The sequence below is a fragment of the Lupinus angustifolius genome, chromosome LG16, assembly GCF_001865875.1.
Source record: "Lupinus angustifolius cultivar Tanjil chromosome LG16, LupAngTanjil_v1.0, whole genome shotgun sequence".
Taxonomy (NCBI): Eukaryota; Viridiplantae; Streptophyta; class Magnoliopsida; order Fabales; family Fabaceae; genus Lupinus; species Lupinus angustifolius.
Genome location: NC_032024.1, coordinates 443,142 through 467,442, shown reverse-complemented (window position 1 = coordinate 467,442; position 24,301 = coordinate 443,142). Strand labels below are relative to the sequence as shown.

The 24,301-nt window shown below is 31.1% G+C and overlaps 3 protein-coding genes across 4 annotated transcripts; 2 read left to right on the top strand and 1 right to left on the bottom strand.

The window, feature by feature from the left end:
- On the bottom strand, window positions 823-7,146 carry LOC109329181 (zinc transport protein ZntB-like). The gene is made up of 6 exons (XM_019562854.1): window positions 7,141-7,146; window positions 5,090-5,212; window positions 3,915-4,722; window positions 2,543-2,622; window positions 1,723-1,987; window positions 823-1,256 (listed from the first exon to the last, which is right to left on the bottom strand). The coding sequence occupies exons 1-6, from the start codon at window positions 7,144-7,146 to the stop codon at window positions 988-990; spliced, it is 1,551 nt and encodes a 516-aa protein (XP_019418399.1). The 3' UTR covers window positions 823-987.
- LOC109329751 (oligopeptide transporter 4) lies at window positions 12,295-19,196 on the top strand. The gene is made up of 6 exons (XM_019563538.1): window positions 12,295-12,842; window positions 14,281-14,378; window positions 16,167-16,730; window positions 17,298-17,550; window positions 18,003-18,185; window positions 18,486-19,196. Exons 1-6 carry the CDS (start codon window positions 12,333-12,335, stop codon window positions 19,098-19,100), a joined length of 2,223 nt encoding a protein of 740 aa, XP_019419083.1. The 5' UTR covers window positions 12,295-12,332; the 3' UTR covers window positions 19,101-19,196.
- LOC109329752 (probable cinnamyl alcohol dehydrogenase 1) lies at window positions 20,733-23,832 on the top strand. Of its 2 annotated transcripts, none has more exons than XM_019563540.1 (7): window positions 20,733-20,823; window positions 21,409-21,503; window positions 21,799-21,912; window positions 21,992-22,222; window positions 22,335-22,620; window positions 23,096-23,246; window positions 23,359-23,832. In XM_019563540.1, the coding sequence occupies exons 2-7, from the start codon at window positions 21,415-21,417 to the stop codon at window positions 23,556-23,558; spliced, it is 1,071 nt and encodes a 356-aa protein (XP_019419085.1). In that variant the 5' UTR covers window positions 20,733-20,823; window positions 21,409-21,414; the 3' UTR covers window positions 23,559-23,832. The 2 variants fall into 2 exon arrangements, with proteins under 2 accessions (XP_019419085.1, XP_019419086.1); XM_019563541.1 differs by having other exon boundaries at window positions 21,406-21,503.

Sequence of the window (24,301 nt, the reverse complement as noted above, 5' to 3'; positions counted from 1 at the left end):
AGAAAGAATACAAGAGGATGCACCATAGTTTGGGTTGCAGTAGGGTTTCACCTTTTACATTTATCCATAAATATGTCCATTATTTTTAAGCATCAAACTAATCCATTTTGTTAATTATAGGGGTGAAACGTAAGACAATACATTTAAATAGTTAGGTCTACCAGAAGACTCGATTATATATATATATATATATATATATATATATATATATATTTGTGTGTAAAAAATCACTAATTTTATATATATTAAATAATCATCATAATCCAAGCTAACGAACTAATGAGTTGAACTAAATAGTTCACGAACCTTGGCGAATCAAACGAATACAAGCTCACGACTCGAATCGAACAACTCGCGAACTACAATTGAGCATAATTGAAACTGAAAGTATAGCTCATTTTGAATCCGAAACGAGTTTCGAACTGAACAAATTCTTATCGAGATGAACTGAGTCAAGCCCTTGTTCAACTTGATTCGTTTCGTTTCCGGACCTACATATGACCGATAAATTAGTTGACTGAATTAAAATTGTCCTGTCAACTAATAAGTGTAAAACAATCTATATCACATCTTATATCATTAAAAACTGACTCTAGCCAAACAAAACAGACTCCTAACTTATTTTTTGATCAAGTAAATTAGTTGAATCCTTCTTTGTAGAGTAGTCAATCACACACTTTGAATAACCATGAACAAACTCCACAAGAATTACAATTTATCAATAAAATAATCAATTGAAAAATATGGAGCTACTATCTTATAGAGCAAGAGAATAAAAAAAGAAGATATACTGTACAAAAGTTCTCAAAATTGCCTTTCTTAAAGTATGTATCTAAATCCCATATCCAATGAAAAAAGGTTTAAAACAATGAAAGAATAACATAGACTTGATCACAACCTTCATTTTACTCTACCACTAAAGAATATGTGCTATGTGCTTTCATGAAAATGTAACTTGAATTTTGATTCATAGATACCCTTTTAGCATTAAATCCGAAGGTAACTCCCTCTGTCCTGATTTACTATTCTCGAAGTTCTCCTGAGCAAAGATTTCCTGTTAAGTGGCCAGCTTCTTCCCGGAGTTCTCTTGTTTTGCCAGGCAGCAGCAACATGTCTATATAGAGCTGGGAAAATGAAGCAGAGTAGTATAAAAAGTACCATAATGACACAAAGTAACATCACATTCCGAAAACCATCGTTTAGCTCGGAGACATTTTGCCCTGTCCATGGAACTCCTCCAACATTCATGCCAAAAACTGTAATCGAAGTCCAAAAATCAAAATCAACCATTCAGCTATAATTTTGGTCATTCCTATACTTTTAGTCCCTAAATGTATAATTAATTTCGATTTCGTCATTGCCATTTATTCGGTTGTTGGAATCAAAGTATAGGGACCAACTTGAAAATGATTGTCAAATATAAGGATCAAAGTGAAAATGATTATCACACGGGGTCAAAAAGTATATGTTTGGTCTTTACAAATGACAATCATTTTCAATTTTGGCTTTATACTTCAACTCCATCAACCAGTGTTATAGCAACAGTAAGAACAAAGAAGTAATAACCAAATTAAGAATAATTGTACATATAAGGATTGAATTGATTTTTTCTTCTGTTTACTCCGGTGCAGAAACCAAGTCGAAAATTAGAGAACAAAAGTGTACTTGAACATTGCTGTGTATAATAAATAATGAAAATTCATAAAGAATCAGATTGCAGACCTCCTGTTATGATGGATAGAGGTAGGAATACTATGGAAAGGAATGAAAGATAGTAGAGTTTCCGGTTTATTTGCTCGGATTGCCAGCTATCGAGACCTGCCTGAATTGCTGTTACACGATTTATGATAAACCCTACGTTCTCCTTCAACCGCCTTAACCTTCCGATTAGTTCTTCGAGGGAGTTAATGTCTTCATTGGCAAACCATCTTTTTGAAGAGCATTTTTCTTTGACTCGGAGATATATTTGCTCTCCATAGGTAATCACCTGAATACAATTGAGGCAATGCAAGATCGAAAGGAAGTTTAGTAAGTCCACACAACGGATTTGATAACGATGACAGTAAATGATGCTGACATTCCTCGTCACTATCGTTTGTGTACTCATGCTGACATTATTTTCTTTCCATGTTCATAACAATAACTTTCTAGTAGCAATTATGCTTTCCATGTTCGAAAGCAATTTTGAGTACACTGTCTGAACTGTGACAAAAAGGAAAATGGAAACACACCAAAGACTTGCATGCAGAATAAAACACTAAGATATCCTTTTATCCCCTTTCCACTCCCCCGGAAATATTTGTGAACCGAAAAAAGACGCCCTTGTTGAATCTTGATGTCATTGAATTAAATGTGATATGATGAGACCCACAGCCTTAATGCTTGATGGAAAAACAATCTAGATTATTCATGCATTTGATATAGAGATTCATATTTGACTAATTTACTTGCTGACACTCATTTAAAATTTTGTTTCTATTCCGGAGGGTCGATACATTAAATCAGATGAAAGTTAAAAGCATAAAAATGAGTGAAGTAGAACCTGCAGTAGACGCTGTAAATTAATATGCAGTTTCGGGAATCTCCGGTCATCTAGCATTTCTTTCTTCAGATCATGACCACCTACAATCAAGCAAAATAGTTCTTCCTTAATTTAATTCCGTAAAACAATTACAGATACGGCACATCAAGGAAGTAGTATAGAAAGCAACATGCACAAAAACATGTTGGAAACAGAAGTTTCAGTCTATACACAACCAATTCAAACTAAACAATTTTAGTTCACCTGACCAAACATTATGTTAGATAACCTTTAGTCCGCACTAATATGACTTAGAACCCCATTCTTCTTTTTCACAAGTTATACCGACTTTCTCATATTTTACATTTGAACACAACATTCATAAATCTCCCTGTACATCAAGTACATAATCATAGAATAAGGGGTATATGAAATTTAGAAAACAAGGTGGCCTGAGTGTATAAATTATCCGAACTTTAAAGTTTAATGTAATTTCTAAAACATGTGTAATACTAGCATAACATGCAAGATTATATAGCACATCATCCATGTACATGTTTTATTTATAATTATATTGAAATTTAAAATAACAGTTTACTCCTGAAAGGCATTTTCCTAACCTTCTGAAAGAAATCAAATATAGCCCTCAAATGGAAGCATATTGAACATAAGAGCATGCCAATAAAAGCTTAAATATAATTGGCTAGAGATTGTATGTTGCCTTATCTCTTAGAGAAGAGATTATGTCGGGCAGGCACCGAACTTTTTAGGTCTTTCCCTAACTAATAGCTAGAATTTGTCAAACAGATTAATAATCACATTGAAATCAATGCAACAATAAACATGCCAACAATGAAAAGACTAGTAATGTGTCCTACACTATCTTAATCGGAGAATACATCATTAAGATGTCGGACAAAAAACAGTTGATTCAATTAACGGACGTTAAAGGAAATGATCAACAACAGCCTTTGGAGTAGCTCTCTCAGTTGGGTACCTATCCTCAACTCCCATGCATACAGAAATACAGAGACAATTTAAGTTTGAGTTGCCTTCTGCAAGGCCTAGAAACTAACAAATATTGAGAATACAAATTATCGGAAACTTAGATGTTACATTTATCGATAAATTTTAACGATTATACGTTGGAAAAACCACAAAGTACATCTACACTCATTTCAGTGTCCCTTTTATATAGAAACTAAGGCATACTTGCAGCAATTAAGAACATTATAGATTTGTAAGCCATGAAGAGTACTATAATGTCAGAATCGATATATCCTGAGAGCCATTTAATTTGCAATTGTTCAAGCAAGTAAGTTATGGTTGTTGTGGAGGTCATTGATAGAGAATCGAACTAGAGGATCAAGGAATGTATGATAACAGAAATTACCTTTATCCAAGTCAAGCTCTGCGGAGTCCAACTCCATCTCAAGCTTTGTCACAATATCTTGAAGCTGGTCTACATGAGTGTCGATTATGTGAGCTACTAGATTTGAGACGGACCTAGGAACAGGTTTGTCAGCTTCCTCGGAGTGATTCATAGTCAATAAGAATTCAAGAACATGCTCCTTAATCACAATCCCACTTCCTTCCTGCTGCTGACCTCTAGACCGAGGGGATCTTTCAATACTAGGAATCTCAGAAAGTAGAGATTCGCCCATGCGTGAGAAACCTAGCCGAGGAACACGCCCCAAAGACACAGTGATCACTGAAGTTTCTGTAACTCTAGCAGCAATTCTAAATGTGAAGTCACTTGAGGAAGGTCCAGGTGAATTAACCCGGAAAACAAGCGCCCCATCGACATGTGCACAGAAGGGTCCATTGCTGACGAGTGATAGAATGTCTTGGAGTTTCAAAGGCGGGCAAAGAACACCAATCAAATCCTGTGCAGATTGTGTCAACTTTTGATTTCCTTTTGGGAGTTCAACATGGTACCAAGAAAACTTATTCGCTCCTCGGCCTTCCGTCGCATCCATATCCGGTTGCTCTTTTCGATAAAGGTCTGCTAGGTCCCAATCCTTCTGAGAAAAATTACCCATTCCATCAAATTCATAAGCTCTCTTCTTCGCCAATCCAACACAAAGGGAAGGGTATAAACAGTGTTCCCTAAGAGGCTCCTCTATAGAAGTTTCACTCTCCATCTCCTCAACTCCCTCATTCACCATTACTCTATTATTAGCTAGTTCAATAACTTCACACTATAGAGGTAAAAAAAAAGCAAATTGATTAAGAAACTCAAACTCAAACTCCAATTTCAAATCAAATTTACAATCTTTTCAACATGATAAATACATTCAGATTAATGGGTCCAATGCAAAATCCGTATATCAACTTTGACAAACCAAAAAAAAAATTATATCTCATCATTTGCAACAAAAACAAAAAACCAAAGTGCACAAATCCAATGAGACCTAATAGAGAGTGATTCATTATGAATGAAAATTGCAGTAATTAAGATTTAAGACCCAACAATTTGTAGTTAATTAATAAACATTACAGAACAAAAAATTGAGTGAGTTTAACAAAGTAAAGTAATAATGGATTGGAAGAAAGTGCATTGATTACCTTTGATGATGTTGAATTACAATGTGAAAAAACCCAAAGGTTGAATAAAGCACACTCGATTATATGATAGATTGAAATCTTCAAAGTGGTGGAGAAATATTTCTTAGTCTTAACATTCTTATGCTAAGGATAAGTATATAATTTCAAAAATATTATCTATGGGTTGTGTATATTAGATTAGAATAGTTAAGTTGAATTTAATATAAACTTTTTTTGAATTTAAGATTGACTCAATTGAATTTGATTTTTATGAAAAAAGTAACTTTTATATATTATGTATATATTTAATATATTTAATTATATAGTAGATGTAACTAATGTGCATATTTAATTTTAAAAAATTCTATATGTATATATAAATATAATCTACTAATATCATGAATTTAATGAATTAAATTGTAATTAATTGAACTTTTACTTATTTATTTAATAAATGTAAATTTTAGTCAAAATTTAACTTTTTTGATTGATGAACCAATTTTTTTTTAGTTAAATTTCGAAAAATTTGTTCACTTTATTAATCTAGCAGCATGGGTTCTCTTCTATGTGTAGTGCATGATGATTTGTGTTTAAAGTGGTGAATACACGACTTCAAATCATAAAGAAATATTTAATATTTTCGTGCCTCGATTTTTTTTTTGGCTTTTTTGGGTTGGATAAAAATAAGTGTTTACAAATATGAAGAGAAAAGATAAGTATATTTTCTCACTGTCCACAAAAAAATTAGTCTAACATAAAAAATTGAAATGACCAAATATGCAATGATATGGGGTAGTATTATAAAGAATTAGTTATCTGAAATAATCATCAAAGGGAAAAGACACAGTGTGTAAAGTTTCATTCAGGCATTAATTATATTTTAAATATTCCTTAGTGGCAAGGTTGAAACTTATGAGGGCATTAAGCTATGCCTTGGGTTAGCTTGGGACATGTATCACACTTCTGTTATCTCACTCTTTTGTGTTATTCTATGTATTCGAAAAAATGATTAGCTAAAAAATATTTAATAATAGTAATTCTAAATTAAATAATTTTTTCAATCAATTAGAAATGATGGTATATAGGAGTGATACAAAAGTGGGACAATAGATGTGCTCCCTTTGGGACATATAAACTTCAAAAACATTATAAACATTTTTGTATTAACAAAGATATTTTTTCATATATTGTCTCTCTCAACAAGTGTCACTCATAAAAATTGAATTTTTGACTTTTTGATTGTTCTAGGATTTAACTTAATGACATATATTAATTAAATTCAACTTTCTCTCCTTCTATATATAATTAGTGCAAGACACAAATAAGGATATAGGATCTTTATTCATCTCGTATGAACAAAATAATTATGTTAAATGTTTAAAAATTACAATCTCTTTTTTTGTATTTCCTTCACAAAACAACAATGTAATATTGTTGTCTATAATATGATAATCAAACAATAAGCTAGCGTTATACATGCATTCACTCCATCACCATACTCATCCCACGTGATGAACTTCAATATTAAAATGGTTATGGTAACAAGTTATTAAATATATTATTTAAGAAATATACAATAAGTAATGACATTTCTTTCTAAATACGTTAAAGGCAATGTTTTTTCAATATAAAATTATTTGTTTTGCTTTTTAAAAATAATGCATTTAATCTTAGGGAACTTTTTTAATAAGAAATTATTTATTATGTGAGTACAAGAGGATTTTTATTCAAACTCCTTAAAAAAACTTATTAACTTTCCCCTATTAGCACATTATGACTCATAACTCAATGACTCGTCAAACTATAATTGAGTGTATGCAAATATGAGGTGTTTGGGTTGTTTCGCAACAAGTTTTTTTAGTCAATATATGTATTTGTTAATGAGAATGACTTGTATAGAGACGAAACCATGTAGAGACAACAAATAAGATCATAATAAGACATTATTATTTTAATTCTAACTAGTTAATTGGTGAAGATTAATGGAAGCAACCACCAATTCATGATTTTTTTGCCTCTATCATTAGCAAGGGTATTAAATCTATACACCGGTAGTATAAATATATATACACAGTCATTGTATTATATACTGTTTATTTAGATTATTTTTCATAAATAATCAATAATAATTAAAAATAAATAATATAAAAACTTTTACACTGTGGGTATATATTTTTTCCAATAGCAATGATACTCATAATGTGAAAACAACCTTGTTCTGTCAATGTCAAAACTCAAAAGCAAGTTCCAAGTAGAGTTGACCTAGATTTCAGAGGTCAACACTCAACATCATATATTGGAAAATTCATAAACCAATGACACCATGTGAGATTCAGATTAGATTGTTACAGAAATTAAGATTATAATCTTATCCTAAAAGATAATGAAATTCCATACCCAACCCTTAGTTAACAATTGATGTTTTAACATTTTATTTTTTCATATAATTTAAAAACCTAACAATAAATTATAATAGTGGTTTTTGCCAATTATACACTTATTTATAATGTTATATTTTTCACCTACAGTTTACTCCTTCATGTCTCATCAGTTAGTATTAATCTTGTACTCAATTCATTCCCTGTAAAAATAAATAGATATATTCAAAACTAAATATTAAAATTGGAAAACAGAAATTCATTACAATATATCTCAATAAAAATACACTTATATTAAAAGTTGACATGTGATATATTTAACAACATTTACTTAATAAAATACTGTTAAAAGGTAGTACATTAAAAAATATTTGCTTAATAAAACGATTGAAAATTAGACCTTTAACATCACTTATTTGAAAATGTGTTGTTCAGTGTAATATAATCAATGATGTTTTCTCAAGCAAACGATGTTGATTCACAACTCACTACACAACTTTAAAAATATTGTTGAATTTAACACTACATTATACTATACTCATATAGATAATGTTGGAATGCACAATTTAATATCAATTTTACATTATGTTGTATTTTGTTGTTTGTGTCTCAAAATATCATTCATATATAATCAATTATTTTATTATCAAATTTTGTGTGAATAATGTGACTATCACACTTCAGCTTAATTATCACTCTAGAAAAGTCAATGAAAAATAACTTAAAATGTCATGATAGCTGAACAACTTTTAAAAATCACATACATGTTTGACATAACATGAGCTTCAAATCTGAATTATAATACTCCATGCCCAATTTTAATATCAAAGTCAATTATTGAACTCCAAACTTCTAATACTATATATGTAGAGTAAGAATCTTTTTCAGATAGACAAATATTACATAATGACAAATTAAAAATAATATATAATCGGTCGGACTGCTGACCGGATTTGAAAAACGACTCTAGTTTGCAGTCTTAACCGAAAAAGGATTGAACCGCTTTGAACCGGGGAAATTCTGGCCCGACTGTGTGAAATCCGGTTCAACCGTATAAACTCGAGAAGTAAACCAAACGGTTCAATTAAAAATTAAAACCACTCAATTTTTTCATTTTGCTTTAGTCTAAAAAAATATGAAGATATGCTACTTCAATATAATTATACAAAACTTTACATTTATATATAATTATATATTTCTAGATAAAAAATATTAATTAGGTATAAAATCACTCGGTCAGATGAAACAGTTTAATCGTTTAAACTGATTAAACCTAATACAAGACCTCTTCCAATTTAATGTTCGACTTGGATTTCACAACATTGATACAAATGATAATTTTATCCATTTATTTATCATAAAACTATATTTTTGTTACTGAAAATATGAGAAAAACAAACACTTGTCTATCCCTAAAACAAACACTTGTCTATCCCTTAATAAACATTTGCAGGCTTTATCTCTCCAGGCATATAATTTAATTAGCAACACATCGTCTTGCCAAACAAGGTGTGCTTATTCTGGATTGGTTTTGGTATATATATGATAATCATTCACATAACACATCGCAGCGTAACATCATCCATTATTAATATTTAATAATTTTTGACTTTTTAGAAAAAATAATCAAAACGAATAGTGAATAATATAGTGTCTATGTATAAATCTTTATATTGACAGTGTATAAATTTTATATCTTTAATAAAATCACGACTTTAACTTTTCTTTGAAATGGTTCAATATTGTGTCATTGTTGTTGAGTCAATTATAGTGTATGCACTTCCCATAAAAATATAAAATTATAGTGCATGCTAAATAATAAAAAATTAATCAGCTATTCTTTTTTTTAATCAGTTAGGTGATATCATCATTTTAGAAGATGCATCTAAAATGCAGGTTGTAAAAATAATGAAAAAAGTTATGTCAACGGGGAATAATTTGCATCAGAAGTTTAATATTTTTAATATTTTTCTTGTATAGTTCCAGAAGCATAATTTTTTTATTATTCAAATTTCAAAGATACTAAAACCAAAACAAACTATGAAATCATTCTTTGGATAACGACCCTGAGAATCATCACATTAAATGGGATGCAAAAATATAGGAACAAAATTAGTAAAATTATTACAACTAAGGCTATTATAATAATCATAATTGACAAAGATATATCCACTATTTACCAGATGATAATGTAATTTGAATTAATATTATTTGTTTTTGACATATAGTGATATATCAAATAAATATTAGTAGTCTTACTTGACTAATATTAAAAAAAATAACACTCCCTTTAATATTCACAAGTAAATAAAAATGTAAAGTAATTAACACTCCATGAAAAATAATAAGATATTAAAAGAAACCTACGAATAAGATTTATTTTATGAGAATAAAATAATGAAAAGAGACTACATTTTTCATTGGAATAATGTTGGAAATATAAAGTGCATTGAGTGGAATCTAAGGTTTAGGCAAATTTTTACTTAATAGTTATATACTCAAAGATAACCTATTTATCTATGAAAATAAGACTCTTGCAAATATTTATTCTGAAATCCTTGTGTATGATAACTCTTTCTTATTCTTGTGCTTTATATGGCATGTTCTAAACATTGTCTAGTTATATTTAAAAAAAATATTTTTTATGGTGGCGCTCTTCATGTTTATTCATTTTTACTTGACTTTTTCCATGGCAATTAATTAAACAAATGCAATTTTCTACATCACAATTATTCAAATTTGGTGTTGTTAAAACCGTTTCATATCGGCCTATTGAATCAGTCCCAATACTAGTACGATACAATAATTATACTGGTCATGCAGTTATACCGGTCAAAACTGACCGGTTTCCAATTGAACTGTACAAGCCAAATCGGCCGTTTTTTATTTAAAATTATTTTTTAATGAAAATAAAAAATTGATTTTTTATTGATTTTTTAATATTAATATTAATATATTATACATATATATCTATATTTTCCGGTGTGTAATTTAATTAGTAAACTACTGATTGAACCATTATATCAGTATTATAATCAGTTTGATGATCAATATGATATTAATAACACTGTTAATACTATATAAGTCATCCGTTCAAGTGAAGAAAAGTTACCATATGATAAAAATTATGTAAAATAATGAACATGAGTAGCACTATTTTCTTACGTAAATAAATGCTCATAATATAATATAGATAACTAACTTGTTACTATGTTGCAAAAAATAATGACCACTTTACTGATAAAATAAAACACTGTGAAACCAGAAACTAAATGTCTCTGGGTTGGATATGAAAGATAAATTATATAAACACACAATTAATTACCAAAATAATCAGTTATATGTTTGTAGATAAAGTGATTTAAGGTGCATTATTTATTTTGTTTGCGTAACGTGAAAAAATCCATTTATATATATAAGAGAAAATGAATTTTAAAAATTGCACGAAGATTAATTTTAAGGTTTTATAGTGTAATGTAATGATGAGCTTACATATGTGATGTAGATTCTATATCCATCAATCTAATCAATTTTGAACAAGTACTATAAAAATGTAGCATTTTATTTTTTAAAATTTCTATTTATTTATATGTCGATTTTTAATTAGTAGGGACAGAGATTTAGGAAGGTTTTTGGACAGTTGATCTCAATTCGATAAAGTCGAGTTCATGTAAATGTTGTTTGATTGGGCTCAGTGTTAGGTGTGCATAGCATGAGATTAGGGTAGTTGAATCCGTATTACTTGACCCTAATTACAACCACATTATTAAAAAGGATCAACACATGTTTACAAGCTATGTTGTAATCAATGTTTACACCCTGGCTGATCTTATTATATTACTTTCTACTTTCTTAGAATCCGGTACTGAATATTCTTCTATTACTTGCTTTATCCAACACGTATATTAACAAACAAATAAATAAATAAATTGGAATTTGTTTAAGTGTTTAACTAAAATATCCTCTCATAATAACCATTTTCACCATAAATTATACATCAAGTATATTTTCAATTAAACGATGTGTACTTAAATTGAAAAGAGAAACAAAAAATTCGTTGATCTAGTGATGTAGATTTAACTAGATATGTAGAAATACTAGAAGTTAAGAGTTTGATTTTCGAAAATGACATTTGTCGAGAAGAATAGTCACACCCTAAAAAAGAAAAGTAACAAGAGGATATCATTAATTATATAAAAAATTGAAAAGAGAAAATATAGTGCGAGACTTTAATAACTAAATTGAAGATTAAAAATTGGGTATGTGAAACAAAATAAGATTTAAAGTTCATTGAAATATTTAGACTTTATTTGAGAGTTGAATTTTGGAGGAGAAATAAGGGAAATGAAAGACTTGTGAGTTATGAAATACATTTATGAGATAACTTTCAATCCTTTCATTTATCTTCATTTTCCTCCAAAATCTAACTCCTAAACAAACTCGATTTAAAAAGTAAAGAGAGTAATCCGTAAAGAAGAAATCATTGAACAAACAAACTATCCTGAATCCTAACCACAAGGAAAGATAAGATCTAGATTTAGAAAGAAGATATGGGTTTAAAATTAGAATTTAATATGTATATATGAACAATGTAAGTATTTTTTAGACTATCAGTAAATTATTTATCATTAATCTATTAATTATTGTTGTCTCTCAAATAAAAAGTAAGACAAATCAATGATAAATAACACACTAACTTTATAAAAAAAACTTTACATTATCTACTCATAGATTTTAAACAGTTGAAAATATGAATAGCTCACACAATTTGACTAAACCTCACAACAATCCAACGCAATAATATATAAAAACCAAACCCAAGTTACTCAAAATTATTGAAAAACCTCAAACTTTTCTCTTCTCTTCTCTTCTCTTGTCTTCAACTCATGGCATACACTAACATGAGCTTAAACGTAGATACACCAATAACTCCAATCGAAGAAGATGATGAAGTATCTCCAATAGAAGAAGTTCGTTTAACCGTAACCAACACCGATGACCCGACCCAACCCGTTTGGACTTTCCGTTTATGGTTCTTGGGTCTACTCTCATGTTCACTATTATCATTCCTAAATCAATTCTTCGCTTACCGTACGGAGCCACTTGTTATAACTCAAATAACCGTTCAGATTGCAACACTCCCTATCGGCCACTTCATGGCGGCGGTGCTGCCGTCACGGAAGTTTGGGATAGTTGGGTTCGGGTCGAAGAGGTTTTCGTTAAACCCGGGTCCGTTTAACATGAAGGAGCACGTGTTGATTACTATATTTGCGAATGCGGGAAGCGCGTTTGGATCAGGTTCGCCGTATGCGGTTGGGATAGTCAATATCATTAAGGCTTTTTATGGAAGAAGTATTTCCTTTCCTGCTGCTTGGCTTCTCATTATCACCACTCAGGTTACTAATTCACACCACCTTTTTTTTAATTTATTATCGAGGATATTCACTCACCCTAACTAATCTTTTTCGGGAGTGTCGACGACTCCTTTTCAGGAGTGTTGACTGACTCCTTTTTGAGAGTGCTGATTAACTTCTCAACAAATGTTGTGTATAAGAATTGAGCTTTTAACCTTTTAGTTATTGATGTAGCAGAACTTTGTAGTACTAGGTGAATATCTTCTATGTATCAATGAAGAAAATGGATGTTAGATAATAGAACTATAAAAAACTCTGAAAGAAAACACTTACACTATCCATAAACATATATATTTTATTGTTCAATAGAAATCAAGTAGTCATGATAGATTTTAAGAGTAATGATACTCTAGTAGTAAAAAAGTGATTTTAGATGCACCAAATTCGGATAGCTCATCTTCTATTCTAAAAATGTATTACTTCATGTGTCACTTTTATTGATTGGTCAGAAAAATAATTTATTATTAAACTTTAAACTTAAATATATATTTTCAAATCAATCGTAAGAAATATCACATTGAGTGACACATTTTTGTGATACAGCATATGTTAACCCCCTAAATCCGTGTTCATTGGGGACACTAGAAAAGTGTGAACTGTCAAGCACTAGTTATGGCCTTATGGGCGCAAAAAGACAAAAATGACATCACGCAAAGTGGTGGTCATATTTAATTTTGGAATTTTTTGTTTTTGAATTGTTAACGTGACTCAAACCCTTATGCAAATATATTAGTAGTATCATGATTATATTTATTAATTTCTTAACTAATAATCAATTTTATCCATGTTATACCACACTCTCAATTCTCAAATAATTTAAATATATTTCTTAATTTTTGAACTTCTTTCAAGATTACAGTTTACTGCCATTTAATATTGATTGTTAATTAATAGTCTTAGTGACATAAAAATTTGAGAGAAACAAAATTTTAATATAGATAAATATATAAAAAAAACGAGACATATTTATTGTTTAACAAAAAGAACCATCATTTAAAGAAAATGCCTTACAATAACCACATGAAAGGAAATTAATAAGATAAATTTGCATGAGTAAGTATCATCTTAAAGTCCTACACTAAATTACAAAATATCACTTAGTTCATGATGATAATTATCATGTGTAGAAGTTTTAACTTGTAATAATTGTAATGTTGGGCAAACATGAAGATGTTTAATACGACTTCTGATTGATCAATTAATTTTTCCGTCTTTTACTCAAAAGGTATGATGGTTCAATATGACTTTTTGAGTGATATATTTTTTTTCCGACTCAAAAATTGTGTTAGCCCAATTATTTTAAGAATTGTAGATGAAGTAATTTATTTTGATTGGTTGTATATTATTACTGAGGTACTTGGTGTTAATTTGAATTTAATTTATTTTCTGATGAATAGCAATGGTTCATGGTTGGTTGCAGGTGCTAGGATACGGGTGGGCCGGGTTGTTAAGGAAGTATGTGGTGGAACCAGCCCATATGTGGTGGCCTAGCACCCTCGTTCAGGTCTCACTCTTCAGGTACTATCACATTCTTTTTATCAATTTCATTATGAGTTTAAAATCTGTGCATTGATAGTGTAAAGTTTTTACACTGCCAACACATTATCCACCATTAATTTGTATTATTTTTGTTTGAGAGTCAATGATAGTTAATAACATCTGCACAATCAGTATATACATATTAAATCCTTAAATTATACACTTCTTTATTAATTATATTTTTTTATCTCTTAATTCTATATTCATCTTTAATATAGTTTATTATACTCAATTTTTATCTAATTTATATAAAACTATGTGTATCACTAAAAATATATAATGAATTAATTAGTTAATGAAAAAAAATGTATACATCGAAAGTGTAAGGATTTTATACACTGTCATCCTCTGCCTCGTTCGTTTTCCATCATCATGGACTTTTTATAAAAAAAGTAATAATTAAAATGAAAGGTTGATGATGCATTGTATACATCTTACTCTTAGTTTATTGTAAATAACAAAGCAGTTTCCATTGAATATAGGTGGTATACCCCACTTGTTTTGATCTAATTATTGAATGATGTATGAGTTAAGCCTAAATGATTGAGATACCTGAATATTCACTGCATTTCCACATAAGGAGGCGTGAAGAGAGGGAGATATTAATTGTGTTCATATAAAAACATGATAAGTGAGTTGGCCCATTTAAGATTCTTGTATTGACTTCAAGTTAGTTGACTTAAATATCAAGTAATTTAATTCAATGTGTCATTGTCAAGCATGGTTTCATGCACTACAACTCTATGGTCCATGAATTAATTTAATCCACAGACCACAATGAATCTTGATCTGTAAGTGTAAATTGGCAACCATGCATATTGTGACCAAGTCTTTCAGTTCACACCAAATATGTCTTAAGTTCAACAATTCCTGACAAATATTGCTATCGAGTCCCACGTTGAATAGCATACCAAATACAATGTGATACTTAAGCCTTAAGCTATCAGGTTTTCCCACGTAAGACATTAGTCTTTTCGGCTGAACTCTACTTATTGGTTGAATCCTAACAATTGGCTTTTAGCTTTATTAGCTGTGATATGTGGCAAGATGAAAGAAAGTAAAGAGTGATATATATTCTCTCATCACTTTTTTCCTTACATATCTTTACACTTATTTTTATAATTGATGTAAACACTCTTTCTTAAATAATAACAATGATATATGATCAATGACTATAGACTAAGCATAAAAAAGGATGCAAGTAAAAAGTGACAGATTATCATTTTTCAAATGTAAATTAACGTTAATACCAGTGGGAAGTTAAGGATCTAAAAGGCAAAGCTGTTAAAAGAGTAGTATTTATACGAAAAAACTACACAACCCAAGCAAAGATTCAACAATCTAGTCTTTCCCAACACAATGGTAGAAGAATAGTGACTATTTAGCAATGCATAAAATCCAGAAAACCGAAAAAGATTGTACCTTTTAACTTGGGTAAACTGTGTATAGATTCAGATCGTATACATTAATTAATTATTTTACGTCTGCAATTCAATAATTCATTGTAACCTTGCCCCTTTGTGACTTTGTAAATGAATAACTATAGACACAATGCCTATGAGGCAAAACCCTGGAGATATATAATGGCTTATTGCCATTTAGCATTACTAATTCACATAATTTCCGGCTTCACCGTTATATGAATATGCATCTCATGGCAGGTGAAGCAATAAAATGTTTCACATGAAATGTATGCAGACTATATATTATGATGATTTTCTTAATGATATATCTATATTTACATACAGACATTGTTATGTTGTGCAGAGCTTTGCATGAGAAAGATGATCACAGACTTTCAAGAGGAAAGTTTTTCTTTATTGCACTCCTGTGCAGTTTTTCATGGTATGTGATACCTGGATACTTATTCACAACTCTCACAAACATATCATGGGTTTGTTGGATATTCTCCAAGTCAGTCACAGCTCAGCAGATTGGATCCGGCATGAAAGGCTTAGGACTTGGTGCACTCACACTTGATTGGTCTGCAGTGGCATCATTCTTGTTTAGCCCTCTTATCTCACCCTTCTTTGCCATTGTCAATATTTTTATGGGCTATGCACTAATAGTCTATGTCGTGATTCCTATAGCATACTGGGGTCTGAATGTGTACAGCGCGAATCGGTTTCCAATTTTCTCATCACATTTGTTCACAGCACAAGGCCAACTTTACAATATATCTGCTATTGTCAATGACAAGTTTGAGCTGAATGTTGAGCAATATCAAGAGCAAGGTAAAATTCATCTAAGTGTGTTTTTTGCTCTCACCTATGGCTTTGGATTTGCCACCGTAGCATCCACCCTTACACATGTTGCTTGCTTCTATGGAAGGTAATGCTATTAATATTATTTAGCCGAGATGTTCAATTTCTGACTATATTAATTTAATAACATGGCAGAGAAAAAAATCATACTCTTTATTATATTTTTGAGTTTGGAAATTCTGGAGCAAAACATATTTAACAGTATGTTATGACTTCTAGATTACTTTATTTGTCAAAATATTAATGTAATTTATATGATGGAAAGATACTTTGTGATTGCACACTGTACAAACTAATGATAATCTGATACTCAAAGAACAATTCTCAGAATTATACCCTATTACTCATTTAAGCTAGAACATTAAGAATTTTATGCTTCACAGAATGATTTGAAAAAATTGTGTTAAACAATTATTATGGGCATTTATCAGTTTTCATGAGTTCATGTTCAACTTAATGTAAAAATTTATCTAACGAAGGTGTATAGAACATGACAGAGGTGAACATGCAAATGAAACATTAAGATAGCACAGAGAACTATCTTTTTTAGCACCACAGGTTAAAGTTTTATAGAGCTATAAGCTATTCATAAGAAAAATTCTAGTTATATTTTGATATGCAACTAAAAATGCAGGGAGATTGTGGAGCGGTATCGTGCTTCTTCCAGTGGCAAAGAAGATATCCACACGAGACTGATGAGAAGATACAAAGACATACCCTCTTGGTGGTTTCATGTGTTGCTGGTTGTGACGCTTGTGGTTTCTCTCTTACTATGCATATTTCTAAATGATCAAGTTCAAATGCCATGGTGGGGACTTCTCTTTGCTGCTGCCATTGCTTTTGTGTTTACCCTCCCTATTAGCATCATCACTGCCACCACAAACCAGGTTAAAATCTTGTAACTTTTGTTCTCCTTTCACTACCACAAAAAGAGGGGTAAATAAATCTCAACCACTTTTCTATATTGCCATGTGCTGAATATGCCTTAAAATGGAACCTGTTAGGTGAACACATGCTTGATTTTATATCTAACATTCAACCACAAAAGGGTTTTCATATATGCATTGCAATCTCTTTCCTAACGAATTTATTCCTTCTATGAATTTCTTGGCATGGAGAAGTCATGAACTTTCTCTTTGAACGCGTTTTATAACAAGCTAGTTACTGATATTTTCTTCATATAGATTAGTCAACTGAAAATGATTTTGCAACGATTACTTCTGAATCTATGAAGTTTTCAAGATAAGGTGGAACTATTAAAAACCGTTTAAACAATGAAATACACAACTCTCCTCAACATCTTCAAATTTTAATCACTGCTTTTATGCTCTGTATACAGACACCAGGGTTGAATATCATCACAGAGTATATCTTTGGTCTCATTTACCCTGGAAGACCAATAGCAAATGTATGCTTCAAAACCTACGGTTACATAAGCATGGCCCAGGCTGTTTCATTCCTCAGCGATTTCAAGCTTGGCCATTACATGAAAATTCCTCCAAGATCAATGTTCTTAGTTCAGGTATATTCTTCAAGTACAATTCTACTGCCATCTTCCTCAATTTACTTGTGGAAATTACATACCAGTTTATGATTATTTAGTTACTATGATAGATGAAGAAATTCAAAAAAGTTGATTCCAGGATAAGGCAAGAAGATTTCTCAACAAGTTATCTTATATGTTACATAATCAAATATTAAAATAGTACAACTATGACCTAACCTCTGTCAAACACACACACACACTTTTTGCCTTACAGACTAAAATTACATTTCTTCTGTAGTTTCTAATGCATTATATATTTTGTTTATACATGTATAGTTCATAGGTACAATACTTGCTGGAACCATCAACATTGGTGTAGCATGGTGGTTGCTGAACTCAATCGAAAACATATGTCAGGATACCCTCCTTCCCGAAGGCAGTCCCTGGACATGCCCTGGCGACCGTGTTTTCTTTGATGCATCAGTTATATGGGGTCTGGTAGGACCAAAGAGGATCTTTGGTTCTCAAGGTAACTACAGTGCAATGAATTGGTTTTTCATCGGAGGCGCAATAGGTCCTGTAATTGTTTGGCTATTGCACAAGGCATTTCCAAAACAGTCATGGATTCCTCTAATTAACCTCCCGGTTCTACTCGGAGCAACTGGTGCAATGCCCCCAGCAACAGCATTGAACTACAATGCATGGATTGTTGTTGGAACAATTTTCAACTTCTTTATCTTTCGCTACCGAAAGAAATGGTGGCAGAGATACAACTATGTTCTATCAGCAGCACTTGATGCTGGTGTTGCATTTATGGCTGTGTTGCTATACTTTTCACTAGGTCTAGAAAACAAAAGCATTACTTGGTGGGGCACTGATGGTGAACATTGTCCATTAGCATCTTGTCCAACTGCAAAGGGTGTAGTTGTTGATGGTTGCCCATTAAACTAATCACTGTCTTGTCTTTACATTTTCAATAGTTTCACTATACAACTATATTTGTTACATGAATACAAAAATGTAATACATGTAGACTATATTTGTCAATATAGCAGGTGTTTACATTACATGAATGCAAAAGTTAGTATATTCTGCACTGCACTTAAGCATTTTTGTTCCATAATTAAGATTATATAGCTTGTTAAGATGTCATGTATAAGATTAGCAATATTCACATAAGAGATTAAGATATGCAAATGTCTAGCAATATTCACATAAGAGATTATATAGCTTGTTAAGATATGCAATCAAATTCTCTTATCAATACCAACGGGCGTTGGCTCAAGTGGTACATGCTTGATTCCCCTTAAGTAAAGTTTTGGGTTCGAGTCTTGTGGATGAAAAAAATGTCTGCTGAGAAAGTTAGCTCCACATACCTGTGAATGTTCCCGGCTTGTACATTATTGCCTCCAGTGCGAGAATACACTTAAGAAACAAAAAAAAAATCCACATTGTACAACACATTTTTTGGTATATGATTGGGCTATCAAAGATTCAATCTATAACCTTTGACTCATAGTAGATGTCAAAATGTTCAAGATTTATAAATTAAGTTTAAGTTAACTTATATTTTTTGTATTCTAAATTTAACTCGAATTTCCTTTTTTTAATGTTGTTCATAGCATTTTTGTGTTTAGTTTAATCATTTAGTGTTAACAACTAAATGTAAAAGGTGTGAAATTAGGCCCCACAAGAATGAAAGACAAATCTAATGTAGTGTTGATTCGTGAGAGGCTTATCAATCTTAGAGGATATGGATTTGGATACTCTTATAGTCTTATTATTAGAGGTAAGAGATTGATGTAATTTTTTCAAAGATTTAAAATTAATGTAAATATCCATAAAAAATGAAAACTAAATTTGTAATAAATAAATATACGAAAGAGAATATATATTTGTGGAAATGTGGAATAGAGACAAAAGTTATGAATATATATATCATATGCCCATGTATGTAATGTACCATATTTATATATTTGTAACTTTATTTATTTTTGGATGACGTGGAGCGATAATTATCGTGTGAACAAGTCTGTTGGCAAAAAAAAAAGACGTGTCTTTGGCAAATATTATGATTTTATAAATTTATATTGTATTTATACTAAGATTATAAATTGAAGAAAAAATAATTCAGTATTTTGAAGAGTTGAAATTTTAATTCTTTTTCTTGACTTCTAATTCTATTATAAATTAATTTTGTTACCTAAACAAATTTAATTTATAAAAAATAACATGTAGTAAATGGATGGGATCCTCTCCATGAGTAATCTAATGCGGGATGAGATTGTAATAAGTGACAAAAAAATCTATAATTATCATGATTTTAAATTATTTTTCAATTAAAAAATATATTTCCTCCATATCTCTATCTCTAAAATTTATGTCCCCACATCATAAACTAATCAAATCTTATAAAATAATATAAAAAGATTCCTTTTTTATGATTTTTTAAATAAGCAACAACTTTTAATTGAATTGTAATATAATTGAGACATAAAAAGTATGTTATGTAGCTGGAAAAGTAACTAAAGTAAGATAAATAAATGAATGAAATCTGAACAGTAAAGTGTTTTGAGTTTTGACTTATTCATACGAGGTTGTGTTTTATAAAGTGTTTGATCTCTGCAAAGTGCAAACCTTTTCATTTCAGCTTTGTCCCCTTTCACTTACACAGGTCAGTCACTTATATTTTCTATATTTAATTTAGTATTGTGACACTGATTCTCAACCTTTGGTTATATATTTTAATTCAATTTCAGAAACCATTTAGAAAAAAAGTCTAGTCATTTCAGATTTTGATTTCATGGTTTCATCGAATTTGTTATTGATTTGTGCCTTTTTTTCATTGTCAGAAAACTATAATTTGCTGGCTTTTGATCTATGGTCCTCAAATATGTTTTTTCCTATTTTGTTGCCTCATGATTGCTCAGATTTTTGGTTCAACTCTTTTTGTTCATATATTTTTGAAAAAAGTGGAGAGATTGTTTGAACTTGCATAAAAATTATGTCACATTTGTGAATTATGACTCTTCTGTACAAACAAACAAAAATCTGTGTAATTAGTGGCTAAGGTAACCATTAACATCTGAATTATGACATCTAATATGAGACCAAATAGATGCAAACATTAACTATCTTAGTTATTCTATTTGTTATAGCCTATAAACCTTGCATGAGTTTGGTTATTACCACTTTTCAAATTAATGCATGACCTCCTTAGTTTAGTTTCATGAAAAGTAATTTTCTTATGGTACAGTAGAAAATAATGAGTTCTGAAGGTGTCACCGAAGATTGCCTAGGATGGGCAGCAAGAGATCCATCCGGAGTTCTCTCGCCTTACAAATTCAGTCGCAGGTGAGTCATCTACATCTCATTTAACGTTGTAAAATTGGGTAATTTTTTATATTGATGTCCGATTTTATTTTATTCTTCATTAGCATATTTGTCATTCGATCCATGTAGTCGACCCCACCTGATGAGATAAAGGCTTGATTATTATTGTTGTTGTTGATGTTGTTGTATATTTGTCTTTTCTTGGGATAAGGGTCTAGTTACTAGCCCTTTTTCTTTTCATTCTTGTTTATTTTTGTCGATTTCTCGAGTGACCCCACCTAGTGAGATTAAGACTTGTTTGTTGTTGATTTCTCAGGGCTGTTGGGGATGACGATGTGTATGTTAAAATTACACACTGCGGTGTTTGTTACGCCGATGTAATTTGGACAAGGAATCATCATCATGACTCAAAGTATCCTCTTGTGCCTGGGTAAGTAGGCTTATTTTTCTGTCTTGGATGAGAATCCTATTTACTTAAGCTAATCTATCTGTTGCATTTTACATATTAGACATGAGATTGCTGGGATTGTGACAAAGGTTGGTTCCAATGTGCACCGTTTCAATGTTGGTGACCATGTTGGAGTAGGGACTTATGTCAACTCGTGCCGGGATTGTGAGTTTTGTAATGACCAAGTAGAAGTTAATTGTGTCAAAGGATCAGTTTTTACTTTTAATGGAGTTGATTTTGATGGTACAATTACAAAAGGAGGATATTCAAGTCACATAGTTGTACATGAAAGGTGAGCTTACTAGATAAGTAAAAGCTGATTATGTATCAAATTTATGAAATTTACGAGTTTATCAGAAAGGTTAGCGAGAAAGTTCATAACATATCTGGTCTTGCATATGCAGGTATTGCTTTGTTATACCGAAAAGCTATCCATTGGCTTCAGCAGCTCCTTTGCTCTGTGCTGGAATTACAGTTTATTCTCCAATGATACGCCACAAGATGAATCAACCCGGTAAATCTCTGGGAGTGATTGGTCTTGGTGGCCTCGGTCACATGGCAGTGAAATTTGGAAAGGCATTTGGGTTGAATGTAACAATTTTGAGCTCTAGCATATCCAAGAAAGAGGAGGCACTGACTCTGCTTGGTGCAGACAAATTTGTATTATCATCTGATCCAGAACAAATGAAAGTAAGTATCACATAAAAGCCTCTACCACATAACAGTGCCTTCAAACCATGAAGGCAGTATTTATGTTGATAACCCGGATTTTGTTCTTTGGGAGAGTCCAAACACCTCCTACAATTTGCATGAAAAGCTATTCAGTCCTTCAATTTCAAAAATATATATAAAAAGGGCCATGAACTTTGATTCAGTTGCAAAATAGTTCTTTATTGTCTAAAATGTTAAAAGTTCGATAGAAAGTGTCACGTGCAAACCAAAGTTTAAGGTCTTTCTTACACATTATTTTTGAAGTTTAGGACTAAATGGCATGACATGCAAAATATGTGGATATTTTTGAATGGTGAAGGACTGTTTTGCGCCCGGACTAGAGTTCATAATCATTTTCACAAACATTTTAAGTTAGAGGATTAAATTGCATATAATGCAAAATTTAGTAGTTTCCCTTATTTTCGGGTCAAAATTTATGGTGATTCCTATGCAGGCATCGGCTAAGTCACTTGACTTCATAATTGACACAGCATCCGGCGATCACCCTTTTGATCCTTACATGTCACTGCTGAAGACATATGGTGTTTTTGTCTTAGTTGGGTTCCCTAGTGTAATCAAATTCGGCCCTGCAAACCTTAATATAGGTAAGTTGCTTTTGAGACTGTAGAAATTTTGTATGAGTGAGTAGTTTTCATCCATGTAATTCTCTTGTTAACTTGAAGCAGTTGAACTAAATATGCATAATTTGTTTGACAGGAATGAAAACCTTATCTGGAAGTATTACAGGTGGTACAAAAGATATACAAGAGATGATTAACTTCTGCGCTGAAAAAGAGATTTATCCGAACATAGAAGTAATTCCAATCGAGTATGCGAATGAAGCTCTTGAGAGGGTCGTAAATAAGGATGTGAAATATCGGTTCGTGATAGATATTGAGAACTCCTTGAAAGCATAACTACATGCATAGGAAGTTGCTCCTCAATTCAGACATGGTTGGATTACAATTGTTTATTACAGGGTTTGTCTTCAATATTCTTCAAAATCAGTGGACTATGCATCCACTCAAAACTATACTATTGGCTTGTTACTAAAAAAGTTGAATAAATTGACAAAATTAGTTGTTAATGTCATGTTCAGATTATCTCATAAGTTTAATTTCTCCTTCCAATTCTAGGAGGAGACATTATTCTTGCATGTTCTATACATGTATGATAATGTTCATATGTGCACTCCTATTTTGTGCTGTTGTTTCTATTTCTTAGAATGTTCAGAAAAGAAGGGATTATCTATGACAAAAAAAAGTGTATTTCATTCATAGATAGAGTAGATGATAAATAATGAAGGTAAATGACAAAACATATTGAAGCATGGTTCCTTCTAACTTCTGAGCAGAAACATATAAAGCTTCATGAGTTTATAACAAAATACAATACAAAAAATTTAGTGTTATTGTACAAGTTGCACCACTAAATCAAAAGGATTTAATATGTATACACTACCGGTAAATCATGTATAAGATTAGCAATATTCACATAAGAGATTAAGATATGCAAATGTCTAGCAATATTCACATAAGAGATTATATAGCTTGTTAAGATATGCAATCAAATTCTCTTATCAATACCAACGGGCGTTGGCTCAAGTGGTACATGCTTGATTCCCCTTAAGTAAAGTTTTGGGTTCGAGTCTTGTGGATGA